This window comes from Megalopta genalis, chromosome 1, assembly GCF_051020955.1.
Source record: "Megalopta genalis isolate 19385.01 chromosome 1, iyMegGena1_principal, whole genome shotgun sequence".
In the NCBI taxonomy this organism is placed as follows: Eukaryota; Metazoa; Arthropoda; class Insecta; order Hymenoptera; family Halictidae; genus Megalopta; species Megalopta genalis.
Window position 1 is genome coordinate 27,314,378 of NC_135013.1, and position 27,649 is coordinate 27,342,026.

The 27,649-nt window shown below is 39.8% G+C and overlaps 4 protein-coding genes across 11 annotated transcripts in view; 2 read left to right on the forward strand and 2 right to left on the reverse strand.

Annotated features, from left to right (window-relative positions):
• The window catches only part of LOC117220453 (receptor-type guanylate cyclase Gyc76C), a 139,451-nt gene extending 124,003 nt beyond the window's left edge, over positions 1 to 15,448 (forward strand). For 3 of the 4 annotated variants that reach the window (XM_076524763.1, XM_076524770.1, XM_033470431.2), the window contains 16 exons: positions 4,322 to 4,628; positions 5,911 to 6,057; positions 6,374 to 6,567; positions 7,793 to 7,952; positions 8,286 to 8,440; positions 8,644 to 8,931; positions 11,136 to 11,396; positions 11,490 to 11,561; positions 11,641 to 11,809; positions 11,892 to 12,041; positions 12,148 to 12,487; positions 12,573 to 12,696; positions 12,782 to 12,880; positions 12,993 to 13,137; positions 13,229 to 13,485; positions 13,635 to 15,448. In XM_076524763.1, coding sequence (XP_076380878.1) covers positions 4,322 to 4,628; positions 5,911 to 6,057; positions 6,374 to 6,567; positions 7,793 to 7,952; positions 8,286 to 8,440; positions 8,644 to 8,931; positions 11,136 to 11,396; positions 11,490 to 11,561; positions 11,641 to 11,809; positions 11,892 to 12,041; positions 12,148 to 12,487; positions 12,573 to 12,696; positions 12,782 to 12,880; positions 12,993 to 13,137; positions 13,229 to 13,485; positions 13,635 to 14,543 — 3,777 coding nt within the window. In that variant the 3' untranslated portion in view covers positions 14,544 to 15,448. Of the gene's footprint in view, positions 1 to 280; positions 358 to 4,321; positions 4,629 to 5,910; positions 6,058 to 6,373; positions 6,568 to 7,792; positions 7,953 to 8,285; positions 8,441 to 8,643; positions 8,932 to 11,135; positions 11,397 to 11,489; positions 11,562 to 11,640; positions 11,810 to 11,891; positions 12,042 to 12,147; positions 12,488 to 12,572; positions 12,697 to 12,781; positions 12,881 to 12,992; positions 13,138 to 13,228; positions 13,486 to 13,634 lie in introns of those variants that run through there. The other variant, XM_076524769.1, reaches the window with a different exon arrangement.
• On the reverse strand, positions 15,442 to 16,471 carry ND-B14 (NADH dehydrogenase (ubiquinone) B14 subunit). The gene is made up of 3 exons (XM_033470920.2): positions 16,200 to 16,471; positions 15,862 to 15,977; positions 15,442 to 15,703 (listed from the first exon to the last, which is right to left on the reverse strand). The coding sequence occupies exons 1-3, from the start codon at positions 16,324 to 16,326 to the stop codon at positions 15,566 to 15,568; spliced, it is 381 nt and encodes a 126-aa protein (XP_033326811.2). The 5' UTR covers positions 16,327 to 16,471; the 3' UTR covers positions 15,442 to 15,565.
• A 377-nt stretch (positions 16,472 to 16,848) lies between these two features.
• LOC117220684 (F-box only protein 21) lies at positions 16,849 to 22,922 on the forward strand. Of its 3 annotated transcripts, none has more exons than XM_033470899.2 (8): positions 16,849 to 17,086; positions 17,192 to 17,521; positions 17,854 to 18,129; positions 18,253 to 18,709; positions 18,824 to 18,954; positions 19,023 to 19,173; positions 19,253 to 19,745; positions 19,818 to 22,922. In XM_033470899.2, exons 2-8 carry the CDS (start codon positions 17,340 to 17,342, stop codon positions 20,018 to 20,020), a joined length of 1,893 nt encoding a protein of 630 aa, XP_033326790.2. In that variant the 5' UTR covers positions 16,849 to 17,086; positions 17,192 to 17,339; the 3' UTR covers positions 20,021 to 22,922. The 3 variants fall into 3 exon arrangements, with proteins under 3 accessions (XP_033326790.2, XP_076380928.1, XP_033326799.2); XM_033470908.2 differs by having other exon boundaries at positions 16,850 to 17,086; positions 18,271 to 18,709; XM_076524813.1 differs by having other exon boundaries at positions 16,849 to 17,521.
• Positions 21,501 to 27,227, reverse strand: LOC117220703 (uncharacterized). Of its 3 annotated transcripts, none has more exons than XM_033470942.2 (18): positions 26,883 to 27,227; positions 26,516 to 26,781; positions 26,173 to 26,383; positions 25,767 to 26,083; positions 25,476 to 25,685; positions 25,226 to 25,405; positions 25,042 to 25,156; positions 24,791 to 24,978; positions 24,368 to 24,707; positions 24,163 to 24,277; positions 23,988 to 24,056; positions 23,535 to 23,637; positions 22,943 to 23,454; positions 22,672 to 22,864; positions 22,425 to 22,600; positions 22,276 to 22,348; positions 22,024 to 22,195; positions 21,501 to 21,842 (listed from the first exon to the last, which is right to left on the reverse strand). In XM_033470942.2, the coding sequence occupies exons 1-17, from the start codon at positions 26,949 to 26,951 to the stop codon at positions 22,159 to 22,161; spliced, it is 3,174 nt and encodes a 1,057-aa protein (XP_033326833.1). In that variant the 5' UTR covers positions 26,952 to 27,227; the 3' UTR covers positions 21,501 to 21,842; positions 22,024 to 22,158. The 3 variants fall into 3 exon arrangements, with proteins under 3 accessions (XP_033326833.1, XP_076380891.1, XP_033326846.1); XM_076524776.1 differs by having other exon boundaries at positions 24,368 to 24,722; XM_033470955.2 differs by lacking the exon at positions 23,988 to 24,056 and having other exon boundaries at positions 24,368 to 24,722.
• Between the last annotated feature and the right edge of the window lie 422 nt (positions 27,228 to 27,649).

Sequence of the window (27,649 nt, forward strand, 5' to 3'; positions counted from 1 at the left end):
TGGGAGGATCGTAAAAAGACCAGCTTAGCGGCGGACCACTCTCTTTCTCTGTCGCCTTCCAGCCCCATCTCTCACACTCTCTCCTCTTCCGTCTCTCTCTCTCTCTCTCCCTCTCTCTCTCTCTCTCTCTCTCTCTCTCTCTCTCTCTCTCTCTCTCTCTCTGTGTGTGTGTGTGTGTGTGTGTGTGTGTATGTGTGTGTGTGTATGTCTCTCGGATAAAAATTACACCTTCGTGTTCCCGTGCCGGAAAGTGGGGCAAAACCGGGCGCCTAATGAACTTTTCCTGCTGGCAAAAAGTTTGATGGCTAAAAGGACTTCGGGCACCGCTAGAAATCCTGATTGGACTTCATAGAATCAGTAAGTGCTTTTCTGAAAAAATTCCTTCACTCTTGCCGAACAGTTTTACCTTGTTTAGCCGAGATCGACCGTTTGTGCTATAATTTTGTCTACTGTTGCGTTGATCAGCGCTTTTTTGTGTTTAATCATTTCCCCGATAGAACGCCAGACAATTTCGATTTTTTGTATCTCTTCATATATTTCCAATCTTAGATTTTGATGACGGCAGAGTCTCTTTCTATTCGGGCGAAATGCGTTTTGGCGGATTACGAATGAAATCGTCACCAGGAATCTGACTCGTTGTTACAGTGCGAAGGGTTGACGATCGGTATAACGTGACATGGCAATTAGCCCGCTGTTTTATAGGGCAGATAATCTTCTGAATTACAAGAAGCAGAAATCGCAGAAAAATGTGTTCCTTGGAATATTAATTCGAAACGTTTCTTGCCGCACAAACGCGCGAAAACCGCAGATAAAAACGAACGATTCCTGCGTTTTATAAAGCTTCGTATCAATGAAACGGCTGTCTTTAACTGTCTTCTTGGCCGCTATAGCGCCCGGGAAGTGCCCCACGTTCCTCTAGGTTTTATCGAAGCCTAACTCGCCTCTGCAGACGCCTCGCGATACGATATCCTCGACAGGTACAATCGATATCCTGTGACTATTTCTCATGCAACGCGCTGCATCCCAATTCAAACGCGCTGCATTGTGCGCCGCAGGCAGCCGTGTAACCGTCGAAGAAGTTACATAATTTAACGGAACGGGTAGAAACTTCCTGCGCGTATAGGCGAATGAGATTTTTTTTTCGCCAGTGAAACCGCATCCGCGCGGCGTTGCACACAGTGTGTGTGTGTGTGTGCCATGCCACCTTGTTGCTCCAGTTCCCGGAGCTAAGGCAACAATGCAAACGGAAGAGATCGAACGTTCGCCGCTTGCTTATAATATCCCTAGTCGCATGCTGTCGTTATGTTTGTGACGTGTTATACAATAGCATTGTAAATAAACCGCGGAAATAAAGAAGGACAATAGAGAACGATAGAAAAGATATCGCGCTATGGCACTGGAAATATTAGCGAGGCGTTTCGGGATACCACTTTCGGCTGATTATTATTATATTGTTATTATATTATTAATATTATTATTCGCGATCGGTTAACGCCAGATCTTGACGGAACCCGTCAAAATGACGGGTCACTAATTTTTCAATTTATCGCATCATTCGTATCGCAAAGATACATTTATGTGAGTTTGTTCATTCGATTTATATGTTACTCGCGGCAAACGTTGCAATAACGCTTGTTAAAAATCAGAAAAAGACGTCTTTTTGTTACTTTTTATAAACTAATATAAAACAGCTGTTTTCTGTGCTCCGTAAATCTAGCGTTAAAAACGGCTCTTAATACTTAAAACTAGATTATTATTAATTGTTATCAGTTGGATAGTATTGAAATGTTAACCAGATGGACAAATCTTGTCAGCAATGGAATGTGTTACAAAAATATGTCATCGCGTCGCGCGTATTTTCGACCGAAATATAGGACTCATTTATTAACCCTTTGCACTCGAAGCCATTTTAACCGTAAATCTAAATTAATTTCTCTGACTTACGGTATTTCCATTTTATTATATGACAAGGTGCATTTTATGCATATGAAATTTAGTCTTGTGACTAAATACAACAATTAGACTGTTAACAATTTTTTACATCTGAACTTTTATAATATAAAAATTATCTTGAAACGCGATGTTACAATTTTAATGTTGCCTCAGAGTCACCACTCGAGTGCGAAGGATTAAAGGAAATACAATGTATTCATCGTGCAAATTATAACTACGATCGGAACGCATAAACGAGATCTAATATACACATACAGCAATTACGAGATCTTTTCGGTCTTTCTAACTGTTTCAGTGAAAACCTGATAAATATAACCAACGGAGCCGAAACGGTCGCAGCGTCGACGCTCGTCCAAGCGTCGAAAAAGCAGTAAAAAAGAATCAATCGGCGCGGTAAAGAGATCGGCAAAAGCCGATCCTTCGAGGCACCGAGGTTATCGCGCTTCTACCTGTTTCTCCCGGTTTCCCAATGCAAACGCAACCAGGAAGGTTTCTTTGCCGAGCTTATGCCGGATAATTTCCTAAGGTGAAACGAACGCCGGTGCGTGAATAATCGCGCGGCTGTTGCTCGTTTTGCTCGATTAGTACCGCCGCAAGTACGCCCCGGTGTATACAATAAGGTGTACCGACGGGTAATAGGTATCCGTGACAAACCAGTCGGCGCAACAATGTTGCGGCTGGAAAAATGACGAACAGGTTCGCGCTCGGCGCTGGATGCGGCGGCGGCGGCCTATCGATCAAACCCGGGAAAAGACGGATAGCGGGAAGAATCGCGAAGGATGGGGGACGGGGGGGTCATATCGGGAAAAGGAAAACGGATCGGGCGAGACGCGGTCGTCACCGGTTCCAGGCCCGGACTGGCCCCCAGTTGTCACGTTTAATTTATATGTTAATGAGCGCATGTCACATTTCAACGGTACGGAGCAACCGCCCCGTGCACTTCCACGCGAGCACCAGAAGAGAGCTTGCCCCGTTCATTCCACTCTCCTCCTGCCCTCCTTCGCGGTGGCTGCCACAGGTTTATATTTAACCGCGCGCCACACACCATGGCACTCGACACAGCGCGCAGCCCACTTTGCCGCGTTACTCTCCTGCCTTCTACTCTCTTTCGATCTCCTCTACTCTCTCTTTCTGGCCCCCCGCCCGTCTCCCCCGGCCGCACTCTTCCTCGGGAACCTCTTCTTCTTGTTCTTCTTGTTCTTCTTGTTCTTCTTCTTCTTCTTCTTCTTCTTCTTCTGCTTCTTCCGTGGACTTCGCCGGTCCAACCATGCCCACCCCCTGTCCCCTTTCAATTTTCTGGCTTTTATTCTTCTGGCCAGCCTCTTTGCCACCCGGTCGCCGATTCCGCTGATTCGAGGCTTCGCTTCCCGGAACAGTTTTGCCCGATGACTTTTCTGATGTCGCGTCTAGGTCTTCTATTGTGCGGCTCTAGCGGTTCGATAGCATGAGAATTTAACCACGCGCGCGCCGAGGCTTTTCTCCGGGGCCTGCACTTTTATTGCACCGGCTACCGGCTACCGGCTGATCCGGGCAGATTTCGTTCGAAATGAAAACAAGGGAACGACTGTTCGGAACGATTCGTTCCGAACAGTTATCTTCGACGCGGTTATTTGAAGATAAAAATAATATCCATCCGTTCGAAACAGCGGCGATTGCAATTGGCGGATTATTTCGTCATTTGTGATTTTGAAGTATGAGACGAAAAATATGTCATTCTCGAAATAATACGCAGTGATTTTATTTTAAGTATGTCTCCTCGCACGGTTCATCCTTAACTCTTTGCACTCGAGGCTATATTTTAAATGTGAATCTAAAATCATTTTTCTGACTTATAATATCTTTATTTTATATGACAAAATGCATTTTATGCATGTGAAATTGACTCTTGCGACTCGCACAATAGTTAGATCTTAACTTTGTTAATATAAAAATTATCTGAGAACGTGATTTAACAAATTTTAATGGTGCCTCGGAGTCACCACTAGAGTGCAAAGGGTTAACACCAGAACTACCAAACGAGTCAAGATTTCTTCGCAACTGCTGGATATTATAAAAATGTTTCTGTGATACAATAAAAATTGCACGAAGTTTAAACGAATCGAATCTCGCCACATTTTATCAAATATAATGTTAAGAGATTTTTATCCGATATCGTCGTGAAAGGAAATAATCGTTCACCCGGCGTGGAAGATGTAAAAAGAGAGCGATATTCGTCAGAAGTATGTTTCTCGTTATCGACTGATCATTCGACATCGTCGAATCGGTCCTTTTAATTATCGCGAATCTCGGGTATAATGTTAAAGTATCGTCACGGTCGACAGGGACCCAGACCTCGCTGACCACTGACCCGGTACCTGTTTGATTCCAGAAATGCTCGGACTACAAGGCCTCGAAGGTGAACACGTTCGCGAGGACCGAGCCACCGGACACGCAGGTGACGAAGTCGGTGATCGCGTTGCTGCTCAACTATGGCTGGAACAAATTCACGATCATCACGGAGAGCGCTTGGTCGACGGTCGCCCGTTCCCTGGAGGAGCAGGCGATCAAGCACAATCTCACCGTGAACCACTACAAGACCGTCGAGGACCGGCACACTTGCTGCGAGGAGCGGATGCCCTGTTGTCAAGGCAGCGCGTGGTTCCAGCTGATACAGGAGACCAAAAACATGACTAGGAGTCAGTCTAAACTACCCTTGCGATTCCTGTAGGGTCGATCGGATCTTCCTGGGGACTATTTAACTCGGATATTTCGGGAAATGTTCTGGAAGCTTGCTCTAGGCTCACAGATCTTCGTAAATTTCTGAACGATCTCTTCGAGGCCTCCACGGATCAAAATACACATTTCTGTAGAGAGGATGCTTGTTGATTGTTTTAACACTAAATATACCGAAGACTAAAAGCGACCGATGCGCTCTGAGTTGAATTCGATTTTTCGCCATTTCTATTGTAATGTAGGCTCGCGTTAAAGATATTTGTTTAATCCCTCGCAGATGTTGCTTGATAGCATTTATTCAGAAATTTAATCCTGCTCAAATCGTATATTTTGCACGCCGTCTTATTTTATCTATTCGTCACTTGGATAAAAATAACTATGTTAGCTAACGAACGATTTAATAATAGAGAAACGATAGGCAATTTTTATACCAGATTCTTGAATTTCGAGTTAATCATTTACTGTCGACAGATTCCTTTGTAACGTGAACAGCTGAATTGTTTAAAATTTAATTTCTGATCCATAAAAAATTCTTAATTTCATTCAGATTCGCAAGATGTAAGAACGTTGGAAATAGTATAATCGACGTCATACAACTTTGCTTCGCAAGTTTCATTTAACCGATTGAAACTCTTTAATTCAATGAAATATTTTCAGATTATAGACTACATCGAAATAAAAATAGCGAGAAATCTACGTAAATCCAATCTTCTCAATCCCACTAGAGCAATATCATACTTCAGCCGTTTCTAGTCTTCGCCAGGCTTAGTCGTGGAATCTTAAAACAAAAAAAAACTATATTATCTCAAAGATTCCGACGAATGCGTTAAGTATTCCCGGTCGAGGATCCGACGCCCTTTTTCCGAAACGCCGATGCTCGACGAGCACGATCTCCAGACAGGCTGCTCCGCGGCTCGCGGAAACACCCCGAAGAATTTGCGATCCGTGATTCATGCCGGTAGCACGCTCGGTCATCGAACGATCTCGGCCAGCTCTCGGGCTGTTACAGTTCACCAGTCCGGTCCCGGGCATTTCCGCGCGTTTCCTTCGCGATACAGTTGGGCCGCTGTTCCGTTCGATGATCTCATTGATAACGATCGCGCGGGGAACCGAGCGGCGCGCTTTCCTACGCAGCAGAAACAAGCGTGAAAGTCAGTTCCGTTCTGGAAATCGGCTCGCGTCGTGTCCCGGCCCGCGTTCGATCCTGCCGTCCCTCTAACGGAACCGGCGGATCTCTGCCCGCAGTATACATATTCCTGGGCACGGCGATGTCGCTGATCGAAATGATGAACGCGATGCAGAACCAACGGCTGCTGGACAACGGGGAGTACATGGTGATACACGTGGACATGATGACGTACTCGCCGCGCGAGGCGCAAAAGTACTTATGGAGTGAGTAGACCAAGAACCGCGGAAATTCCGGATTGTGACCCTGTTCCCAGGTCCCTCGGATTACTATACGTCCCTTCCCTCTCTTTCTCTCTTCTTGGCGGCTTCTTCGGGGCCGGCGCACCGTTCCTCGTTACCTCGTCATTTCCGTATCGAATGCCTGATTAGCTAAACGCCGTTGGGTCAGGCGCTGGCTCGTGACCCAGTTCACCGGACGGACACTCGCGATCATGTTTTCAAAGATCGCGTTCCGGCCCCCGCTCCCCCTCCCCAGGCCTCTAAAAGCTTCCGTTTCCTGACCGGCCCGCCGCTCTTTCAGAACCGGACCACTTCGAGAACCTACGCAACTGCTTGGAGCCGAAGGACTTCCTGAAGAAAGCGCGATCACTGATGGTGGTGGTGTCCACGCCGCCCACGCAGAACTACGAAGAGTTCACGAAGAAGGTCCGCGAGTACAGCAGCAAGGAGCCCTTCAACTTCATCATCCCCGAACTGCTGAGGAAGTACGAGAAGGTAGCGCCCGAACAGATGTTATCTGGCTTTCGTGTTAGATCGTCCAGCGGCGATTTTACCCATTTTCGACATGGAAATGCTGAATTCGTTTAGGGTTATTTCGGATTTATTCGGGTCGTCGGAACGCGAACGAGTTTATATTTCTCGCGGTTTTTCGAGCGCGCAGCAATAGGCGACCTCGAAGCGATAAGCGACTTCAAATGGTTGAGTTTTGTTTAAGGAAGACATTAGACTGAATTAGACTATGATAATTCGTGATCTAGTGGATGAAGCGCGAAATTTATCGGTTCAAGACGTGCCTGAAAAATAGGGGATCGTTGGTGAGAGCATTGTACGCACTGCCCTAAATTGAACTTATTTTTCTAGGCCGATGATCTAGATTTATAAATGGAATACAGTAAATTCTCCCTAATTGGCGCTCAAATTGTGCAGAAAAATGAACAATTTGGGAAGAGGAGATACGATTATTCGAGCCTTGGGGCGTGTTTTTAATAGTTACCTATTGCCGACAACCATAAAAGCCAGCCGCAAGGCTCGAATAATCGTATCTCCTCTTCCCAAAATGTCCATTTTTCTGCACAATCTGCGCGTCAATTAGGGAGAATTTACTGCACTATTAAAACGTTTCTATGAGCAATTTTTAGATATACAGTAAATTCTCTCCAATTGTCGATCGGCTTGGAAATAAAAATGAATAATTTTGGGAGAGGAGATGCAATTATTCGAGCCTCGCGGCTCGTTTTTGCATCTCGTCTTCCAAAATTGTTCATTTTCTGTCTACTGGCTGAGCGACAATTGGAGAGAATTTACTATACTTTTTTTTATCGAAGCATATATTCTAATAGAATTGGAACGAAGTTTACGTAAATCCAATATTATTATTGTTACAAAACCATGTACATCAGTCGCGTTTTGGACTCGGTAGTTCTAGTGTTAATTGTTTCGCGTAGTCTTGTGTAAAAAAATCCACGCGACAGTCTTTTTTAAAATAATCAGTCCTACCTTAATTGATCTACCGCAACAGAAAGTTCGATTTCGTTATCCGAGCCAGCTGAGCCAAGCTGAGCTTCGATCAAGGTAGAATTTCCTGTATTGTTAGAACCCTGACCAATGGACACGAATCGAAAAACTCGCTTTTCAATATACATAGTCCGCGTTGCGGAGCGGACACTGATCTAGCTGCGACAGGTTGATCGAAATCAATGATCCTGGTTTCCTGTTGCAGTACGTGTCGATTCACGCGGCGTACCTGTACGATTCCGTGAAGCTGTACGCGCGGGCCCTGGACCAGCTCTTGCGGGACCAGCCGGAGCACACGCTCGAGGAAATCGCGAGCAATGGCACCCAGATCATCGAGACGATTATCAGGAATCATACGTATCAAAGTAAGTACGTATAATCCGCGAGCGGGGCAATCTCTGAATCGGCCGAAGCTCGAGATAGGCGTCGAGTGGCTGCCGGTGCTCTCGGTACGATCGACGACTCGACAAGAGCGAGATCCGATTAACGAGAGATATCCGATCACGATTTTGCTTACATAGTCAGCTTTGATAATTGCTACTGGGATCGCTCGAACTCGAGAGAGAGAGAGAGAGAGAGAGAGAGAGAGAGAGACCGTTCGCCCATTAACGCGGGGACTCGAGGAGCAGCGAGCCTATTCCGCTGGGCCAGATAACGATCGTCGAGCCTCACGTGTGACAAGACGCGTTTGCCAACAGGTGTCAGCGGCGCGACGATCAAGTTCGACAAGTTCGGCGACTCGGAGGGGAACTTCTCGGTGCTGGCCCTGAAGAAGGACCCGTTCCGCTTCAACAACTTCTCCTGCGATTATCAGATGAAGCCCGTGGGCCAATTCCAACAGGGTGAAACTCTAGTGAGTGAGTTGTTTAAAGCAACTATTCGCGCGGATATACGTTCACGGTCGGGTCAATTAAACGACCATCGCAAACACACACACACACACACACAAACACCCCTTCCCCCTAAATCGCGATCACGGTTCGGCGGGACAACCCGCCGCCCGTGGAGACCCGCGTCCAGACGGTAACAAAAGACATCGATCGGTCCGTTGCGCAGGTGTACAGGCCGTCGGAGTCGATGGACTGGCCCCTAAAAAATAAACCGGAAGCGGAGCCAGGCTGCGGTTTTCTCAATGAACACTGTCCGAAAGACGACACGCACCTGCGCAGCATCGTCGCTGCCGGTGTGCTCGCCGTTTTGCTCTTCTGCGCCGCGGTGATCACCATGAGCATATACCGGAGGTGGAAGATCGAGCAGGAAATCGAAGGGCTGCTGTGGAAGATCGATCCGAACGAGATACACGGCTATCCTCATCTTGACAACATGATGTCCTCCCCTAGTAAGGTAAAGGCTCTATACTTCCAGCCCAACGAGAATCCTCTGTTACCCCCTCTCTGTGCAAGGCACACCCCTTTTACGACCCGACACTCCCACGAGCAAGGTCACAGACGGGAGAAAGCAAAAAGTAGGGGAACAGGGCTTCTAATATTGTTGTTAGTCTGTGTTAACCCTTTGCGCTCCGAAGTATTTTCTTACTTTTATTTCGGAATTTGCTAGAACGCAAACTTTGCAACTTAACTAGAAGTTAAAAATGTACGATTCTTCTACCTACCATGTAATTGTGTAATTTGCCACGTGATTTATTAACGAATGTAATGCGAAGCTACGAAAATAAACTATTAATGCAAAAGTGAACGTCGAGTCTGACTCGAGCGCAAAGGGTTAATCGTTCGATGCTAAATTTGTTCGACGACGTAACGTTGTATATTCCTGCATATTTTTATTATTAACAAAGTATTTTTCAATGACAAGTTTTTGACATTGAATACCGTATAAATTATCCTTGAAATAGAGTACTCCCTTTTGAACGCTATTAGAAACGACTCTACTAATAATTCGTTGAAAAATGATACATTTCATTATAGAGAGGAGTACGGTAAATTCTCCCTAATTGTGCACAAAAATGGTCAATTTGGGAAGAGGAGATACGATTATTCGATCCTTGCGGTTCATTTTTATAGTTACGAATTGTCGACAACTATAAAAAAACGAGCTGCAAGGCACGAATAATCGTATCTTCCTCTCCCCAAATTGTCCATTTTCCTGCACAATCTGAGCGTCGATTAGGGAGAAATTACTGTAATTCGTTCAATGCATAGAAAAATGATACATTTCATTATAGAGAGGAGTACAGTAAATTCTCTCTAATCGTACACAAAAATGGACAATTTGGGAAGATTAGATACGATTATTCGATCCTTGCGGTTCATTTTTATAGTTACGAATTGTCAACAACTATAAAAAACGAATTACAAGGCTCGAATAATCGTATCTTCCTCTCCCCAAATTGTCCATTTTTCTGCACAATCTGAGCGTCAGTTAGGGAGGCATTACTGTAATTCGTTCAATGCATAGAAAAATGATACATTTCATTATAGAGAGGAGTACAGTAAATTCTCTCTAATTGTACACAAAAATGGACAATTTGGGAAGAGGAGATACAATTATTCGATCCTTGCGGTTCATTTTTATAGTCATGAATTGTCGACAACTATAAAAAACGAATTACAAGGCTCGAATAATCGTATTTTCCTCTCCCCAAATTGTCCATTTTCCTGCACAATCTGAGCGTCAGTTAGGGAGAAATTACTGTAATTCGTTCAATGCATAGAAAAATTATACATTTCATTATAGAGAGGAGTACAGTCAATTCTCTCTAATCGTACACAAAAATGGACAATTTGGGAAGAGGAGATACGATTATTCGTTCCTTGCGGTTCATTTTTATAGTCATGAATTGTCGACAACTATAAAAAACGAATTACAAGGCTCGAATAATCGTATTTTCCTCTCCCCAAATTGTCCATTTTCCTGCACAATCTGAGCGTCAGTTAGGGAGAAATTACTGTAATTCGTTCAATGCATAGAAAAATTATACATTTCATTATAGAGAGGAGTACAGTCAATTCTCTCTAATCGTACACAAAAATGGACAATTTGGGAAGAGGAGATACGATTATTCGTTCCTTGAGGTTCATTTTTATAGTTACGAATTGTCAACAACTATAAAAAACGAATTACAAGGCTCGAATAATCGTATCTTCCTCTCCCCAAATTGTCCATTTTTCTGCACAATCTGAGCGTCAGTTAGGGAGGCATTACTGTAATTCGTTCAATGCATAGAAAAATGATACATTTCATTATAAAGAGGAGTACAGTAAATTCTCTCTAATTGTACACAAAAATGGACAATTTGGGAAGAGGAGATACAATTATTCGATCCTTGCGGTTCATTTTTATAGTCATGAATTGTCGACAACTATAAAAAAACGAGCTGCAAGGCTCGAATAATCGTATCTTCCTCTCCCCAAATTGTCCATTTTTCTGCACAATCCTCCTCGATTAGGGAGGATTTGCTGTAACGCGTAAAAGCAACCACGTGACAGTTTCCTTAAAAATAATCAGTCCCACCTTGATTGATCTGCCACAACAGAAAGTACCATTTTGTCAGCCGATATTGCACAAGCTCCGTTGCATTTCCGTTCCAGTTAAGCTTAGTTAGTGCAATGTCCTACGAGTCAAGGTGCGGCGGCCAGGTGTTCGCGCAGACCGGCCACTACCACGGGGTGGTGGTCCGCATAAAGGAGCTGAAGTTCTCGAAGAAGAAGGACATATCGCGGGACGTGATGAAAGAAATGCGAATCCTTCGGGAAATCCGACACGGTAATCTGAACTCGTTCATCGGGGCGTGCGTCGAGCCGATGAGGATATTGTTAATTACGGACTATTGCGCCAAAGGAAGTCTTTATGTACGTGGCTTTTTAAATCCGTAGACGGGCCCGCGGCGGGCACCGGGGCCGGACACGCCGGTGATTTCACGTGATCTCGTTCTATTGTTACAGGACATCATCGAGAACGAAGATATAAAGTTAGACGATATGTTCATCGCGTCATTAGTTCACGATCTCATTAAGGTGAGTGCGTCCAGCGAGTTACGATCCGTCGCGGGTCTGCTGCCAGGCTTCTCTTAAAAATGATTCTACTCGAATCCAGGGTATGCTGTACATTCATGAGTCATCTGTGCTAGTCTGTCACGGTAATCTGAAGTCTTCCAATTGCGTGGTGACCTCCCGATGGGTACTCCAGGTCTCTGATTTCGGGCTGCACGATATGAGGCACTGCGCCGAGTCCGACAGCATTGGTGAACATCAGTATTATCGAAGTACGAACACGCTTGCCGGTACTATCGATCCTCGGCAATCTCGAACGAATCGCATGGTACATGGTCCCCGTGTCTTTTGCAGACTTATTCTGGAAGGCGCCCGAGCTGTTAAGGAATCCCAATGCTCCGATCAGAGGAACCCAGGAGGGAGATATTTACTCGTTCGCTATAATACTGTTCGAAATCATTGGTCGGAAGGGACCGTACGGTGGCGTGAATCTAGAACCCAAAGGTAACGCAAAAACACCATAGAACATCCCACCCGTTCTTCTCTGTCTCTCTTTCTCTCGTTAGCGCATCAATGCGATCCCTTGTACGAACCGTTTTTGAATCGACAGAAATCATAGACCGAGTGAAAAGGTTCCCAGAGGATGGCGAACCGCCGTTTAGACCTAACATAGAGATACTGTCCGAGTCCGAGGCGGACTGCGCCGAGTATATAGTTAGTACGATTACCGACTGCTGGGCGGAGAGTCCAGAGCTTAGGCCCGACTTCAAAATGATTAGGACCCGGTTAAAGAAAATGAAGGCGGGCCGGCATCGCAATATAATGGACCAAATGATGGACATGATGGAGAAGTACGCGAACAACCTCGAAGATCTAGTCAGTGAACGTACACGCCTTCTTTACGAGGAGAAGCAGAAAACGGAGGATCTGCTTCACAGAATGCTTCCCGAGTGAGTCTCACTTTCACAGTCTGTCCGTCGAGACCCATGAATCTGCAGCATTGCTTGCTGATCGAACCGAACGTGTTTCTTGCAGGCCCGTAGCTAACTGTTTGACGAATGGCATCGGCGTAGAACCGGAAGCCTTCGATCTGGTCACGATCTACTTCAGTGACATCGTCGGCTTCACCGCAATGTCTGCGGAGAGCACACCGTTCCAGGTACGCTTATCGACGTACAAGCGTAGTAACTCTAGTCCAAATACATCTTCACATGTTCTAATTACTTTGATAACCGTTTTCGTAGGTTGTAAACTTTTTGAATGACCTGTATACTCTGTTTGACCGCATTATTAAAGGCTACGACGTGTACAAAGTGGAAACCATTGGCGACGCGTACATGGTGGTGAGTGTTCTCCGATCGCCGGCCGTGATAGACAAAAGTGTCCTTGTCGTCCCAATCCCGCGGAATCCCGTCACCGTTCCGCGTAATTTCACAGCAATCAAATCTCTTCCAGGTTTCCGGTTTGCCTATAAAGAACGGGAACAGACACGCCGGCGAAATTGCGTCGATGTCCCTGGAGCTACTCAACGCTGTGAAACACCATACCATTACGCACAGGCCTCAGGACACGCTTAAATTACGTATAGGAATCCACACAGGTGAGGTGTTCCGATCGATTCGTCGGATCGACTCGTAACAGTTTCACGGAGATTTGTTAAATAAATAAAAAAAATATATCAATTCCCGCAGGTCCTGTGGTGGCGGGTGTAGTCGGTCTAACTATGCCCAGGTATTGTCTCTTTGGAGACACGGTGAACACTGCCTCCCGCATGGAATCTAACGGCGAGCCGTTGCGTATCCACATAAGCGGGCAGTGCAAAGATGCCTTGGACAAGATCGGTGGTTACATCATCGAGGAACGCGGTTTGATTCTCATGAAGGGGAAGGGAGAAGTGAAGACCTACTGGCTCACCGGAGCCACCGAGAAGGCCATCCAAAAACGAGACGTGGGTTCACAGTCCTGTAACAAACAGTTACCCGACTATCTCATAAGCTACTCGACTTGTCTGAGTAACTTTTGTTTAACCGGATATCTCGAACGTTCAATCAAGATGACGTCTATCGTCAATATTAACGACTGCTGTATTCATTCTAGGTTGACGTAGGTGATCTGCCACCGCTTTTCTGCAGACCGAGAAGGAGCCCGAAATTGAACTCGGATTCCCGTCAAGCTTCGTTGTTGGGTGGCCTAGGAGCAGGCAGTCGAAGACAGTCGAGCGTTCCGCGGCCAACGCCCGACGACTCGACGTCCCAATGCGGGGGATCCAGCCCGGTACCACGATCTTTCAACTCGAGAAAGATAGAACGATCTCCTCTTTACGTAGCCGATAGCATATCGAAGACAACGTTGGACAACGTTGCGCTGACCGAGGTCGAGACCCGAGCGCTCAACATCAAATTGGCCCTCGACGATATCTTCATCGACACCAGGCCAAAGTTCCGAAAGAACGCGAGGGTATTGTCGACGATAGCCTCGTCCTCCTCCACCAGCGACTACCCGTTCCAGAATATTATGCGGGAGTCCCGGTCGCTGGACCCGTTCCCGTTAGAGCTGTACAACAAGAGGTTCGAGTCGCCGAACTTTTCGTGGAAGGAGCCGAAGAAGAGCTTCCGGTCGTTAGAGAACTGTGACAAGTGCACACGGACAAACTCGAAGACGAACATATCTGGAAAAGTGTTGAATAACAATTATCCCAACGGTAATGTGATAATAGCACCCCATACCGACGGATCCCCCAACGAGGCGGAGACACCTCTGTTAGGGGACGAAAGTAGCTGTATCGGGGAGGTAGTGCCTGTTAAACGTTGGCGTTCGTTAGACCAAGTGGCATCTGTTCCTAGTACAGACAATGTGCCGGATAAGAAGTCCTCCGCGAGGCACTCGATCAGAAGCTGGTTGGTAAATCTGTTCAGTGGTAACGGGTTAAGGAATAGCGACGTTTCACTGAGACGTGGTGTGATCGCCGGTTACGATATACAATCGGAGCGCGAAAGTATAGTTTAATAATAGAAGTCTCTTCTATTTTCCCCGAAGAGAGAGAACGCAAAAGTATGGAAACTCTGTGCTATGAACCGACACGAGTGCACAAAAACTTTCTTACAAGGTTTACGAGTCATAATCATGATGTATTGTTGCCATTTTTCTTTTCTCCTTCTTTTTAGTGTAGATACGTGGAATGTATGGGTATAAAAGTTACCGATCGTGTATGTTTTTAATGCCTAGATATTTTATAGACATTGTACTAAAAGTACGCGTTGCATATCGGCGATGAAACGTATCTTCTACATAGCGCGGGATTATATCTATTAGAGGTCGTTTTTTTTTCTTTTTTCTTCTCGTTCCATTTTTTTTCTTTTTTTAATTCAAATTCTAATGATGAGAATAGAAGCGAACTGTTTTATGAAAATGATTAACCAAAGTACATGAACGCAGAGAATCAGTAGGATATCTATCTCGAGTTTAGCACAAAACGATGATTCCCCCTTTTTGTGATGCAGGAGAATGCTGATGCGACACGCATATACATATTAATGTGGCGAGGACACTCACGCGACATTCGAATTTACCAGATTCAAACATATGTATGTATGTATGTATGTATGTATGTATGTATGTATGTATGTATGTATGTATGTATGTATGTATGTATGTATATGTATAATTCTATACTTGTTCACTGAAGGAAAGCAAATTATCCGTATGGCTGTGAAAAGTGAACTAGATTGTACCTAAGGTGCTTAGTAATATATCATCTTGTCAAATGTATATAAGTGAATAATAATATATCAATGTAAAGATAAAAAGTGTAAATTAAAAGAAATATTCTATATTCTGTAAGAATCAAGTAAAGATACGTCTTTTCAAATAATGTACAATTTGATTTTTTTAATAAACAGTTACATCTTGTTCCCCTTTTCAGTTTTATTTAACAATCTATACGTATACACAGTTCATCCAATTTATAAATAGTTGATTCTATACATATTCATAAGAAGTTCTCATTTATTTTCATATACTAACTAAAGTTAAATGACTGTGTCTTGACCAGAAAGAAACTTCGACATGAAATCTGTTGGCTTTGCTACCTCTGTTTCTTTCCAAACATCCATCAGACGTCCTTTAGGTATCCACGCCTGGGATACTTCTTGAAGTTGCATTTGTCCCTGATGCAATCGTATTTTATTATTAAATCTTGTATGCAGTATCATCGACTAGGTATCGACTATTTTTATATGAAAATAACTCGAAATAGATTTGCCTCTTAAGAGTAGAAATACATATATGTCCAATGTATAATGCAATAGTACAAATAATTTCATACCTTCAATACAAGAATATCTATAACTCTTATATCCACGACATGTTGATTTTTCAAAAATTCTTCTTTTAACTTTTTTCTACACTCAGTTACTGATTTAGGAATATCATAGTCCAACACTATAACAAATGGAATTCATATAGAAGTTGGTCATGAGTACCTGTCAGAATATTCTGATAAATATACAAACACAAAATATACAACGCACAGTAAAAGATACATAGTTAAAAAGGTACGCAGAATACCAAGGAATAATACTATTTTTATCATACTAAGGTTAGATCATATTGGGGATATTACATCTGATTAATATTGATATAAGAAATTATTGACATACATACTCGTTTGTGGAATCTGTCGGTAATATGCTTTATATAACGCTATTACTCTTCTGTGCGCATCTTCTCGATTGATAGAGAGAATTGGTTTCACTTTTTTAACTGCTAATTTTATAGCAGTAGCAGCCATCTTCTCGTTATGCAGTACTAAAATCTGTTGTGAACGTATACCAACTGCGTATGGTGAAATTTATAGAACGTCTAGTGCTACATACGACAAAACAATCAAATTACTTGTTGTACAGAATGTTACATGGAAATTATGAATACCAAATGTTCCAACAGGAGTTTCGTCTCTATGTTCGTCACAACTATAACTAACTTAAATTGTTAATAGTGACTTTCAGACGGCGCTTCGGACGTTGTTGACGTCATGTGACATCTGTTACTATAGTAATTTCTCACCATAGTAAGCCAAGGGGGGGGGGGGGGCAACCGGCTTAGAATTATGAAGCAGGTAGAGAAACTACTTCGCCTCTGTTTGATAGACGCTTCACAGCTAAATAAGTCACACCAACGACCAATGTAGTTTGTTTCACTTTATCATACTTGCGTTTGCTTGGCGCTCCATCTAGGGGAGGCTTTTATCTAGGGACAAAAATGCTTGCTACGGTGATTGTACTAGTCATCACTACAAACTTCATGGCGAAATGGTCCAGCTAGTTTATCTGGGAATACGCATTACGTGTAGATAGCAGTACTCCGACAATTATTTCTTCGATTTGAAAAAGATGTTCAAATCTTTTGGAAAAAGTAAATTAAATTGAATCCCGTGCACTTTATGTAATATGTGGTATAAAAGTTTGTATTGAAGTTTCAATTTGGTGTCACTAAAATTACCATTTCTACTGGCTGTATGTTGTGCAGTAGATTCAACTCATCACATACAGGTTATTATTATCAACACAATTTTGCTCGTAAACGATATATGTACAGTGTGTGTTTTTTCATCTGTTGGCATACTTCGCATGCGTCAATTTCTGATCTTTCAACAGAATGTAGAACCACATTGACGATAGAGTGATTCCGTGTGATGGCAGATACACGTCAAAAATGTGTTTTACTTGTTAACGGTTTTACGTTACGAGTAAATAGTTAATCGATATTTTTTATTCGTCTTTTACAACCACCGTACTAGTTGTAATGAATCACGACAACATGTCAAGTGATACAATGAACTCATTACCTAGTGAGATAATTGTGAGGATTTTGGAGGACGAGCAACTCGGCTTTTCAGATGTGATTAATCTTGGTTCTACGTGCAAAAATTTGCATAAAATTATTGACAACGACAATATACTTTGGAGGACTAAGTGTTTTCAAAGGTACGATTATCATGAATTAATAAAAATGTCGTAATTGCACTGCGAGATAAAAACATTGAATTGCGCATTCAGCGTTAATTTTCCGCGAATTTGTGTATATAATAGATTGCGGTGTTCTGGGAAATCCGTGATTACTCACGCCGTTTTTGCAGACTATCCTTGTTCCAGGAGATACAAACAAATAGTTTCCATTATCTATATAAATTCCTTTTGATGAATTTGCGCATTTTAAATATGACTATAGCATTTTTATGATTATAGTATTTTTTATGATTGTGATCATACAAATTATATTAAGAACATGTTCGCAATGCTTATTGTTTTAATTTTAGATGGCCAAGCTTAAAAGACATTTATACAAACGAGAAATCAGAAAGCTATGTTGCGAATTGGAAAGAACATGTTAAGATATGTTTGGACATCAGAATCCAGTTATTCCATCAATTATCCTCAATGTCTAGCAGATATTATAAAGAGATGAATGATGAGTTACCAAATTCTGCATTTAAAGTGTTTGATCCCCTCTTTAGAGTGAAAGATGGTGCTCATCCCTTTGCTTATCAAGTTCTTGTGGACGAACTAATAGATTTAATTAAAGCCGATACTCTGTAAGTGTAATTAATCTATTAATTATGAAAGGTTTACATTGTAAACATGCAAACAGTATTTAGTAAATATTTATATTACACAGAGTGTTTGTATGTATATATGATAAATATTTTAATTTGCAGCACCATTATTTGTTTCAGAGCCAATAATTTGACACATAGGTATTATGGTCGTAAGGTTATTAGATACCTGAAACAAAGTCATTTGAAGGAAGAATGGCAGAAATTTATATCTCTACCTCCAAGTGAACAGACTTTAGAACGCGGTGCAACTATTGTAGCACAATGGGGTCAACCAGAAGAAAGACATGTGACATATTCGTATATAGCATCGTTATTAGATTCTATTGCAGAGCAAACCAAAGCATTGCTAAAAGAACAACATCCAACTCATTCCATATTCTCAACACCAGAAGAACAGTTTGTATATTGGAGGAATAATATTATTGATGACAATCAATGGAACGTCCTAGAAACAGTCCAAGTAACAGATGCACTTTGCAAAGTATTATTTCATAAGTTAGGATTTTATGGAAGAGGGGAGATGTATTATTGTGCAGAAAACTCATTTTTAGATCGTGTAAGTCGCAAATTTCAAAATAATAGTATAGTTTATGTCAAGGTTTATTATTGTTTTATATTATAGTTAACACGGAATTAATTTCTATCTAAGTACCATTATTTATTGATCTAGGTCTTGGAAAACAAACGTGGAACTCCTATAACTCTAGCAATAGTATTCGAAAACGTTGCTCGAAGGCTTGGTGTATGCTGTGAACCTGTTTGTTTCCCGTCCCATTTTTTATTACGATGGAAAGAAACATAGTAAGTTTTAAATTACAAACTATACAGATCAGATCTTATTTGTATTATTTTTCCATATCTTCTTTTAGTGGTCCTAACTCTGACAAAGTAGAAAATTTGTATATTGATGTTATAAATGGTGGCGAATTTCTAACAAAGAATCATTGTCCTCAAATTGGTGGTGTCTCAAAATGTCCAATAAAAAAGTATAATGTTCGCAAGGCAGCAACTGCTGTGGAAGTTTGTATTAAATTTGAACTAATAATTATCATATCATATTACTTCCCACACATAATTAATTGTCAACAACCCTTAAAAGGTAATAAGAAGAATGGTAATTAATTTGGAAGTAGCTGTCAGACAAAGAGTTTGTGGGAGTTGGGGAGTATCAAGATTACGTTCTACATTCGAACTTGAACATATGGTGCAACCAAATGATGCAGATCCAATTTTGAAATTGGCGTCTTTATACAGTAACGAACATATGGATTTAACCGAAATTGAGGAGTTATTACAAGATGTGGATCAGAATGCAGCAACTGCACTTATCTCTTGGAATCTTAATGAACATTCCTGTTGTCCTCATAGATATGGTATGATGGAAAAAATAAAACCGAATAAGAGACGGCCTGCTCTTAAATATGCAGTAGGAATGATTATGAAGTATCAAGGACAGGCGTATGTGATAATAGGGTGGAAAGTAGTGATCCCTGCTGACAAGGGGACGTTATATGGATTGGATACTCTAATATACTATAATATAAAGTATAGTATACTTGGAGATAGTAATGCTTGTCAGTTTGTAGAGCAAGGTATTATTGACTTAATATAATTAGTAATGTATGTAAGAATATATTAAAAATATTCTATGAATTCTTTTTTAGATGAATTGCAGCTCACAAAGCCACAATGCATCAACCATCCATCTGTCGGCAAATATTTTTGCAAATTTAATGGTACATATTATGTACCAAATAAGGAAATGGCAGAAGAATACCCAGAAGATGAGGAAGTTTGTAATACATTACTAGCTACAACCAAGACTTTCAGGCGTAAGAACTTGCAAAACCTGTCTCCTCTTGTCTAACCACTATTCAGCTCCAATGCAAGGGAAGGAGAAAAGAACTAGAAGCTTTGCTTCCGCTAGTTCCTACCTCTTTTCTTCTCCTTCGCGTTAGACAAGTAGAGGCAAGTTCTGCAAAAGTTCTTCCGCCTGAGAACCCTGGCTGGCTTCAACTGCTGCACGATACAAACGATAGTTAGACATGATTCCGGACTACAGCCCGCTGAACAATCTAAGATGGAGACAAAAATTGTTTTGATCTAATTGGGCTAATCGTCTCACTGCTAGGATAGAATTTACATGTGGATTGAATGCGCAGTAAAATGATGGGGATAGAAAGCTACACTGTAGATGTGTTTACAAAGCTTTACAACATAAAATACCAAGTACGTAGTTGTTTCTTCCTCTAGCTCAAATATGTACAAAGTAATAGTAATGAAACGAATATTAGATTATTAAGAAAATGAGAAGTTAATACTTTAATCCAGCATGGGTGAGTCGCGGCCCGTGGGCCAAATCTGGCTCTTTCCCACTTTTACAGCTCTCCGTGGTTCGTCCCCACTACGCACCTTCAGCGCCCCTAACACACTCGCACGACGCGAGAAACGACATGACATTGTTTCTTCTGTGCCTCACGCTGCGCGTGACATCGTGCATCAAATAGTAGTAGTAGTGGAGCTTGTGACCTACGGCCGAAATGACTCGCCCATGCAGAATGAAGAAGCGAACATTCACGCTTTCTTATTTATCACTAAATAATGGGCAGCTTATTCTCATTTTAGTAAATTTTATAAAAAGAAACAAACAAACTGTATAGAATTTCTTCCAAAATTTGTGTATATGATATATAAACAAACTTACAATTTGTATAATAGAATTTGTACAGTCTATATTAAAATAACATTTTTTATGTCTTATTAAAAATTCATGAGCTTTAAGCTATACATAGATAGCATTAAATCTAAGAAAATTTGAGGTTCAAAATATGAACCAAAATAAGCTGAAGCTAGTTCGAGTAACTTGAAATATGTATAAACATTTCGAACTTGAATACTAAAAATAAGAAATCATAGACTCTATTGTCTTTTTTTTATATAATTTTCTTTCATAGATCGTAAATATTTGAAGTGATCCTAAACTTTTAAGCTCTTGTGTAAATATATATGATTGTGTTTATACATATAATTATTAAATGCAGAATAAGAAAGTAGTAAACGTATTCATAAATGAACTTTATAAACAGCAATTTTTAATAGTAATTAATTCATTTAAGCGTTTTAGTATTCTTATGCAATTTTGATGGCAAATAATTAAAAATTTACTAAGTAGACTGTGGATTTTATGCATTTATGGCAAAAATGAGGAGCAGCAATTTAAAATAGTAGGAAGATTGAAAGTATTTAAGAATAGCTATACATTACTTTTCGTAGCTTCTGCTTCTTGCAATTGATAATGAAAATTTTTATTTTGCATAAAGATTCGCAGTCTATTAATAAGGTACAAGTATAAAAAAATGTACATACACGTTTGTGCTCTTTATTTCATTTTACTGTAGTGGGCTGTGTTCGACTTAGATATACTCACAAGCGACTACATATAAATAGTACAAAATTTGTTCTCATAATCCTTACAATACCATAACCATCCAAAAAAACAACAAATTAAACATACTGATTATTTTGATAGTGTATAATATATTAATATTAGCGTCTAAATAAAAACATGGAATTTGTCTGAATATGTAATTAGGAGCGAATAATAAATAATGATAAATAATATAAATCACACTATCACACTAATGTGGAATGATATTGAAGTCGCATTCGTTTTCTTTATGCTTTTTAAGCTGAAAATTAAATCCTTTTATTAGTATGTATATTTATAAAAGAATGGTTATTTTATAGCCAGTACAAAATTATTGTTAAATATTTGTAAAATAATTAATACGAAAAATGTTTTATATTATATAATTGTATAGTAACTCATACCTGCTATAAAATATTAGTTTTATTATTTGTGACACTTACCATGTTATTATATTTAAATATCAGTTTTCTAATCTCAGTGGTCTCACTTTTTCCTATCACTTCTAACAACAATATTAACGTTTAGATGAACATAAATCACAGTACATGTATGAAATAAGTATCGCAAACGTAATTTCAGGAAGAACCTGGAGAGTTAGTTTCTTCTAACGACCTGTAACAATAGTAATTTTTTGTTGTAAATATTCTATAACAATCTTCAAAATTTCATTTTCCATTCAAAAATCTACTTACTTCTCAGTAGTCGATTTATTAGAATTTTCGCTAGAAGATGCTTGCATGGTAGTGTCCAAAATGTTCTTTTGACCTAAAATAAGTGAGTATTTCTCAGTTGAATTTGTATCATAATCAATTTCGCATTGCTTTAATATTACTATATGTACTGTGTTTATGTTGATATAACGCAGGAGCCCAACTATAATTGTTAGGATTTGGTATAGCATCGGTTGTAGTACTCGTTGACGATGATGGCGCATCATGGCTTAACGAAGAAAGTGTGGCAGTTTTGATTCCGGAAGTTGTGCAACTGTTACTTTTCCCCTCTGTGGAAATATTTTTTCTGCAAGAGATGAATGCATCATAATGAAATATTTCTAGTTGCTGTTAACTAATAATTTAAGAAAATATTACCTTAATTTGTTAAAACAACTAGCAGTGTCTTTTTGAGGTATAGGATACAACTGAATAGTTTCCAACAATTGTTCAAATTCGAATACTTTGCTATTCTCGTTACTTATTACGCTAACATTGCCAGACGACGACGGCGACGATTGTCGTCGTGACAGTAAATGCTTAGATACGATTTTATTGCTGTCCAATACTACTAAAAGTATATACGTTCCACATCATTGTATGTATGCAATAAAAATAGAAAAATGTAATCCTTCCGAATTTTTATTACCATTTGGCACTATTAAGTCCGATCTGGATGTTTCCACCTCGTGATTAATTTTATTAACTAGAGATATCTTTGGAAGATCCTTATCGCAATCTATAGAGTTCGAACGAGTCGCGGGTTCAGATCTTGTTTGACTTCCACAAGCCATTAACCCGGATACATCTTGCTGATACATATTAGATAGCTGACCTAAATTGGATCTACCATTGCACATCATTTGAGGCTGGCAAAGATGAGACGGACAAGTTGAGCGTTTATCAGAAAATTGTTCGTTACAGGCTGAATCAAGTTCATGGTGTTTATGTGAAAATGAAGATGATCCATGAGTTGATAGAGTCGAATTACAATGCAAAGGACTAGAACTGTGATGCAAACTTGTCAAAGAAGTTCTAGAGTCATTTGTATCATCTACATGTTGATTGAAACACAAAGAAGTCCATGCGGAATTCCTATCTTGCATTTCAAACAGATGTAGTAACATTATCTCATCTTCTAAACTATCATTGCCACGCAATCTGCAAAATGGCAAAATACAATTAAAGTAATTATTTTAAATACAAATCTGAATGATTTTTATTTGTTCTTTTTAATGTACCTGCAGGTATCCCCAGTACTATCTCGATTGTTCTGCTGCTTTGTACGTTGTTTGTTCTGAATCCACGGCGTTAACGATTCTGCAACTTCTACATCATTCTCTCCTGCAAACAATACAATTATTATTATTGAAAATTATTTTAACAATCAATGAAGGCAACTATCTACGAATTGTACTATATACAAGACATAGAATTATTTCTACTTAATAAAGTTTTCAACTGTAAGTGCATAATCAAAATTTGTCTATAACTTCAGTTACTACAATATGTTTACAGAAATATTTATTCCGTGTTATAAAACCAATAGTAAGAAGTAGACGGAGATTAATTCAGAAAAAGACAAAGGATCTCTTATGAGACTGCTTGAAAGTGATCTGGTGTATGGGAAGTAGGATTCTCTTTCATATAATCTTCGTCTGGTTTCTCATTCGAGGATTTTTCATTTTCGACACCTTTATCTAAGTTGCAGTCCCGCTGACTACGCCTTTGCACATCTATAGAATCCCTGTTCGAACTCGTACCTAATTCAATTACATTTTTCGTATAAAAATTTATACACGGTAGACCAGTTGATAGAAAGACACTAGAAAAATATTCAAAGATCCAAAGCTAAAATTTAACTCATACCTGACATAGTTTCATCGTCTACGTCATTTTCGTCATTTGAATTTTCGTCTAACAGCGTTAAATGTGGCTCATTATGTTCACATTCATCCAAATATATATCATGTTCGCTAAATTCCTAAATCAAATAAAATTCATTTATTCAAATTATGTTTAAAAAATGATTATAATAGTTTAGTTTGACACCATATTGTTCAAAATATCTTACTCCGCTATCACTACTGCTGCTACTACACAAAAGGGTTAACGGTTGCTGATTGAGCACCTTGAACCCTTCTCTCGGTGGAGAATAAGAAGGCGAGGGGGAATGAACACCATTATTTTGACCATCTCCAGAAGATCCGTCATTTGTGCCATGCAAATTGGGAGATTCTGGTTTCCCTCTATGTTGTTTTAAACTTGCTTTCGATGAAATAGACGATAACGTTGAAGAAGATCCAGGTGGACGTATGTTTGAAACATTTCCTAGTTGGCACATAGGCATTAATTGATCACCTGCCATGGTACTACTATTATTTCCTCCACTAGAGAGCACATTCTGTAATGATCTGTTACAAGCAAGACTTTAAACCATATTATATATCTCTGACTAAAAAGAATTTGTCCATAAAAATAATAAAATATAATTCACCTTGTCGATGTACCATTTTGATATGGTTCAATGGAACGAGACGTATTAGAGTTCAATAATGGATCCCCAGCTGCTTGTGACTGTTGTTGCATCACCAGTGATGTTACATTTGATGTTGGCCCACATAATGTTCCACTTGATACTCTTGTTGCTGTCATGGCATTTCGAGATATCTCTATCGCCAATCTCTGAGAACGAATTTTTGAATTATTTCTAAACTACTAATTAAAATTTGTTAATTGTAGTGTTACCTCTTTTAGCTCATTAATTTGAGCAGCATACTGGTTCTGAACTGTAACCAATTGACTAATGTACCATTGTTGATCCCTGCAACGCTGATAAAACGTCGGTGGTCGTACCTGAAATCTGATTCATTTCGATATTATAATTTCATTCATAACACAGGAAACACTAACTGATTCGAATTAAACCTACCGCAGTATAAGTGTATCTAATTCCGTATTTAAGTACCCTTCAGTTGCAAGTAAATCTAATCTGAAAAATCTGTTGTAACCCCAACATTCACCAATTTCGAAGTCTGAAGCAAATTCTCGAACAATGTTCTTACTTGTGTCACGAGATCCCTGATGTATCATTTCAACTCGATATTCATATCTAAAGGTAATATATTTTTGGGAACACTTTTAAATAGTTTTTAAAATACCAAAATTCTTGTTACACATACTTGGACGTTTCCGGTAAACCTGCACTTAACTCCAGAAAAACAGATAAATAATTTCCACGAACAACTCCATTCCCATCAGGATACACTTTCAATCTCCAACACAAACCATTTACATGTAAAGGAGCTGAATAAACAGGATCTGCTTTCAGCTGTAGTTGAGTAAAATTTTGCATTGCAAAGGTTGCACTATCATATCCTGGTACAATTTCACTGCAATAATAAACAGATTAGTGCCGTTCTTTCAACATTTATTAAACTATAAATTAAAATACAAAGAATTATTAAATGTACCTATGAAAATCCGCAGGAACAGGAGCTGTTACAAAACTTGTCATTGGTTTTTTTCTTACTTGATGTATCATTCGCGACAAGTCTGCACTTTTAATTATCAATTCTGATCGAGTACAAGAATGCAGCTGATGTTCCACTTCTTGCAACAAAGCTTCTAGTTGCTCTGTTTCTAAAGTCAAAGAATTCTTCTGACCCATTAGTGTCAATAATTTTGCCTTTAATTGAGAGTCTAGACGTGCTATCATTAGTTCTACCGCATTCCTGATTTCTCTAACCCTTTCATCCTTAGCAGCTCTTACAGATTCAACGTTACGTTCCTAGTGAGAAAAACAAATATAAAATAATATCCCTCAATTGCATATACATAGATATAAAGACCTTTCAACGGTGTACATATAAAGCTTACCACTTCTTGAACAAGACTTATCAACTCCATTAATCTACGTTTCAATTGTCCTACTTCTGCTTTTATTTGTGTAACATGCTGTTCATATACATCTTCTAGAGGTTTGAAAGTATGACCCGAATGAGTTCCACCCCATAGGGCACATTGGTGACATATACACCTGCGACAAGTCCAACAATAAACCGATAACTTCTCATGATGCACAGTACACCTGTAATATAAATATAAAGGTATAATAATAGGCAAGTACAAGTTTACTACATACTCTTAATTTTACTTTATTACATACTTTAAAATGTACTAAGAGACTAAATATTATCCTTTTTAATTATGAGGAAAATACCTGTCTCTATTAGAATCATCGTGCCTAGAATTTGATATACCAACTGCTTGAAGTGTATCGAGCTGCTGTGTCACTTCCTCTACCCATCTGCAATTCACCAATTCATGTAGATGTAAAGATGCTCTACAATGAGGACATTGAGAGCGTTGCTCTGTTAGCCATCTTCTTATACAAGTGTAGCAACACAATTTACTGCAATGAGGACACAGATGCGCATCCCTAAGCTTTTCCATACAAATGAAACATCGAAAAACTTCTGCTAGTGTCTACAATAAAATATTAAATTTAATTTTAATTCAAACTTCAGACATAATCAGGATTTCCGTACTTCTAATATGAGTGAATATCGTATCGCAGACTTACAAACCTCGACACTGTGATCATCCGAGTTTTTTGAATTAATTGACGTTTCTCTGCTAGCCATACTGTCTGACATTTATTAATAAAAAATTATTGTGGTGTTATTGACCGTTACATTTATCGATAGTACTTAAAAGTGACACGAATCTTCAACATCTTATCTCGCTGATTTGTTCGCTATAGATTTGATTTAATGGAACGTTATTGCCAAAAACGTGTTCATTATTAACATCTGCTACTTATTTACTAAATCGAATATACACGAAATGCTTTCCAGGTACTCTTAAAAATTTATAGAGAAGTATTCAATATTGTTATGAGTGGTGATTCGCCATGAAGTAAAAATACTCTGTAGCAAACAGTACAGGAAACGTTCGATCCCGTTAAGTCAGTTTCTTTCAAAAAACGCATATAACATATTAAACGAGATATATCAACTGCAATATTTTAATTACAATAATGAGTTTGTAATGAACTTTGTATTAGAACAAATAGAAAATACGAAATAAATCAAATCTTATGAAACCAAGTTTAGCTTCTGGCAAATCAAATTTGAAAATTTGTTTAGCGTCATCTAGTTACATACTATAGTTCCTTCGAGCGGCAACTTATATATCACTAGAAATGGATCCTCTCTGCTAGTACATATAGATTCAGTTTATATTTTTGTATTTCTTACAATTTGTGTCTAATTTCAATTGCTTATCTGCTTTAAGAAATAGCTACATTTTTATGAACATATAGTTTATTGTACATACATAATTCAATACGGAT

Coding starts and splice junctions, on each gene's coding strand:
- ND-B14 (XM_033470920.2), bottom strand. CDS start 16,326: ATGGCTGCTACTGCTATAAAATTAGCAGTTAAAAAAGTGAAACCAATT. Junction 15,978..16,199: donor CCGACAGATTCCACAAACGA/GTATGTATGTCA, acceptor CATTTGTTATAG/TGTTGGACTATGATATTCCT. Junction 15,704..15,861: donor TAGATATTCTTGTATTGAAG/GTATGAAATTAT, acceptor CGATTGCATCAG/GGACAAATGCAACTTCAAGA.
- LOC117220684 (XM_076524813.1), top strand. CDS start 17,340: ATGAATCACGACAACATGTCAAGTGATACAATGAACTCATTACCTAGT. Junction 18,130..18,252: donor TTAATTAAAGCCGATACTCT/GTAAGTGTAATT, acceptor TTTAATTTGCAG/CACCATTATTTGTTTCAGAG. Junction 19,746..19,817: donor TTGTCAGTTTGTAGAGCAAG/GTATTATTGACT, acceptor ATTCTTTTTTAG/ATGAATTGCAGCTCACAAAG.
- LOC117220703 (XM_076524776.1), bottom strand. CDS start 26,951: ATGTCAGACAGTATGGCTAGCAGAGAAACGTCAATTAATTCAAAAAAC. Junction 25,686..25,766: donor GTTCCTGCGGATTTTCATAG/GTACATTTAATA, acceptor TTATTATTGCAG/TGAAATTGTACCAGGATATG. Junction 24,723..24,790: donor CAAAATGGTACATCGACAAG/GTGAATTATATT, acceptor TATGGTTTAAAG/TCTTGCTTGTAACAGATCAT.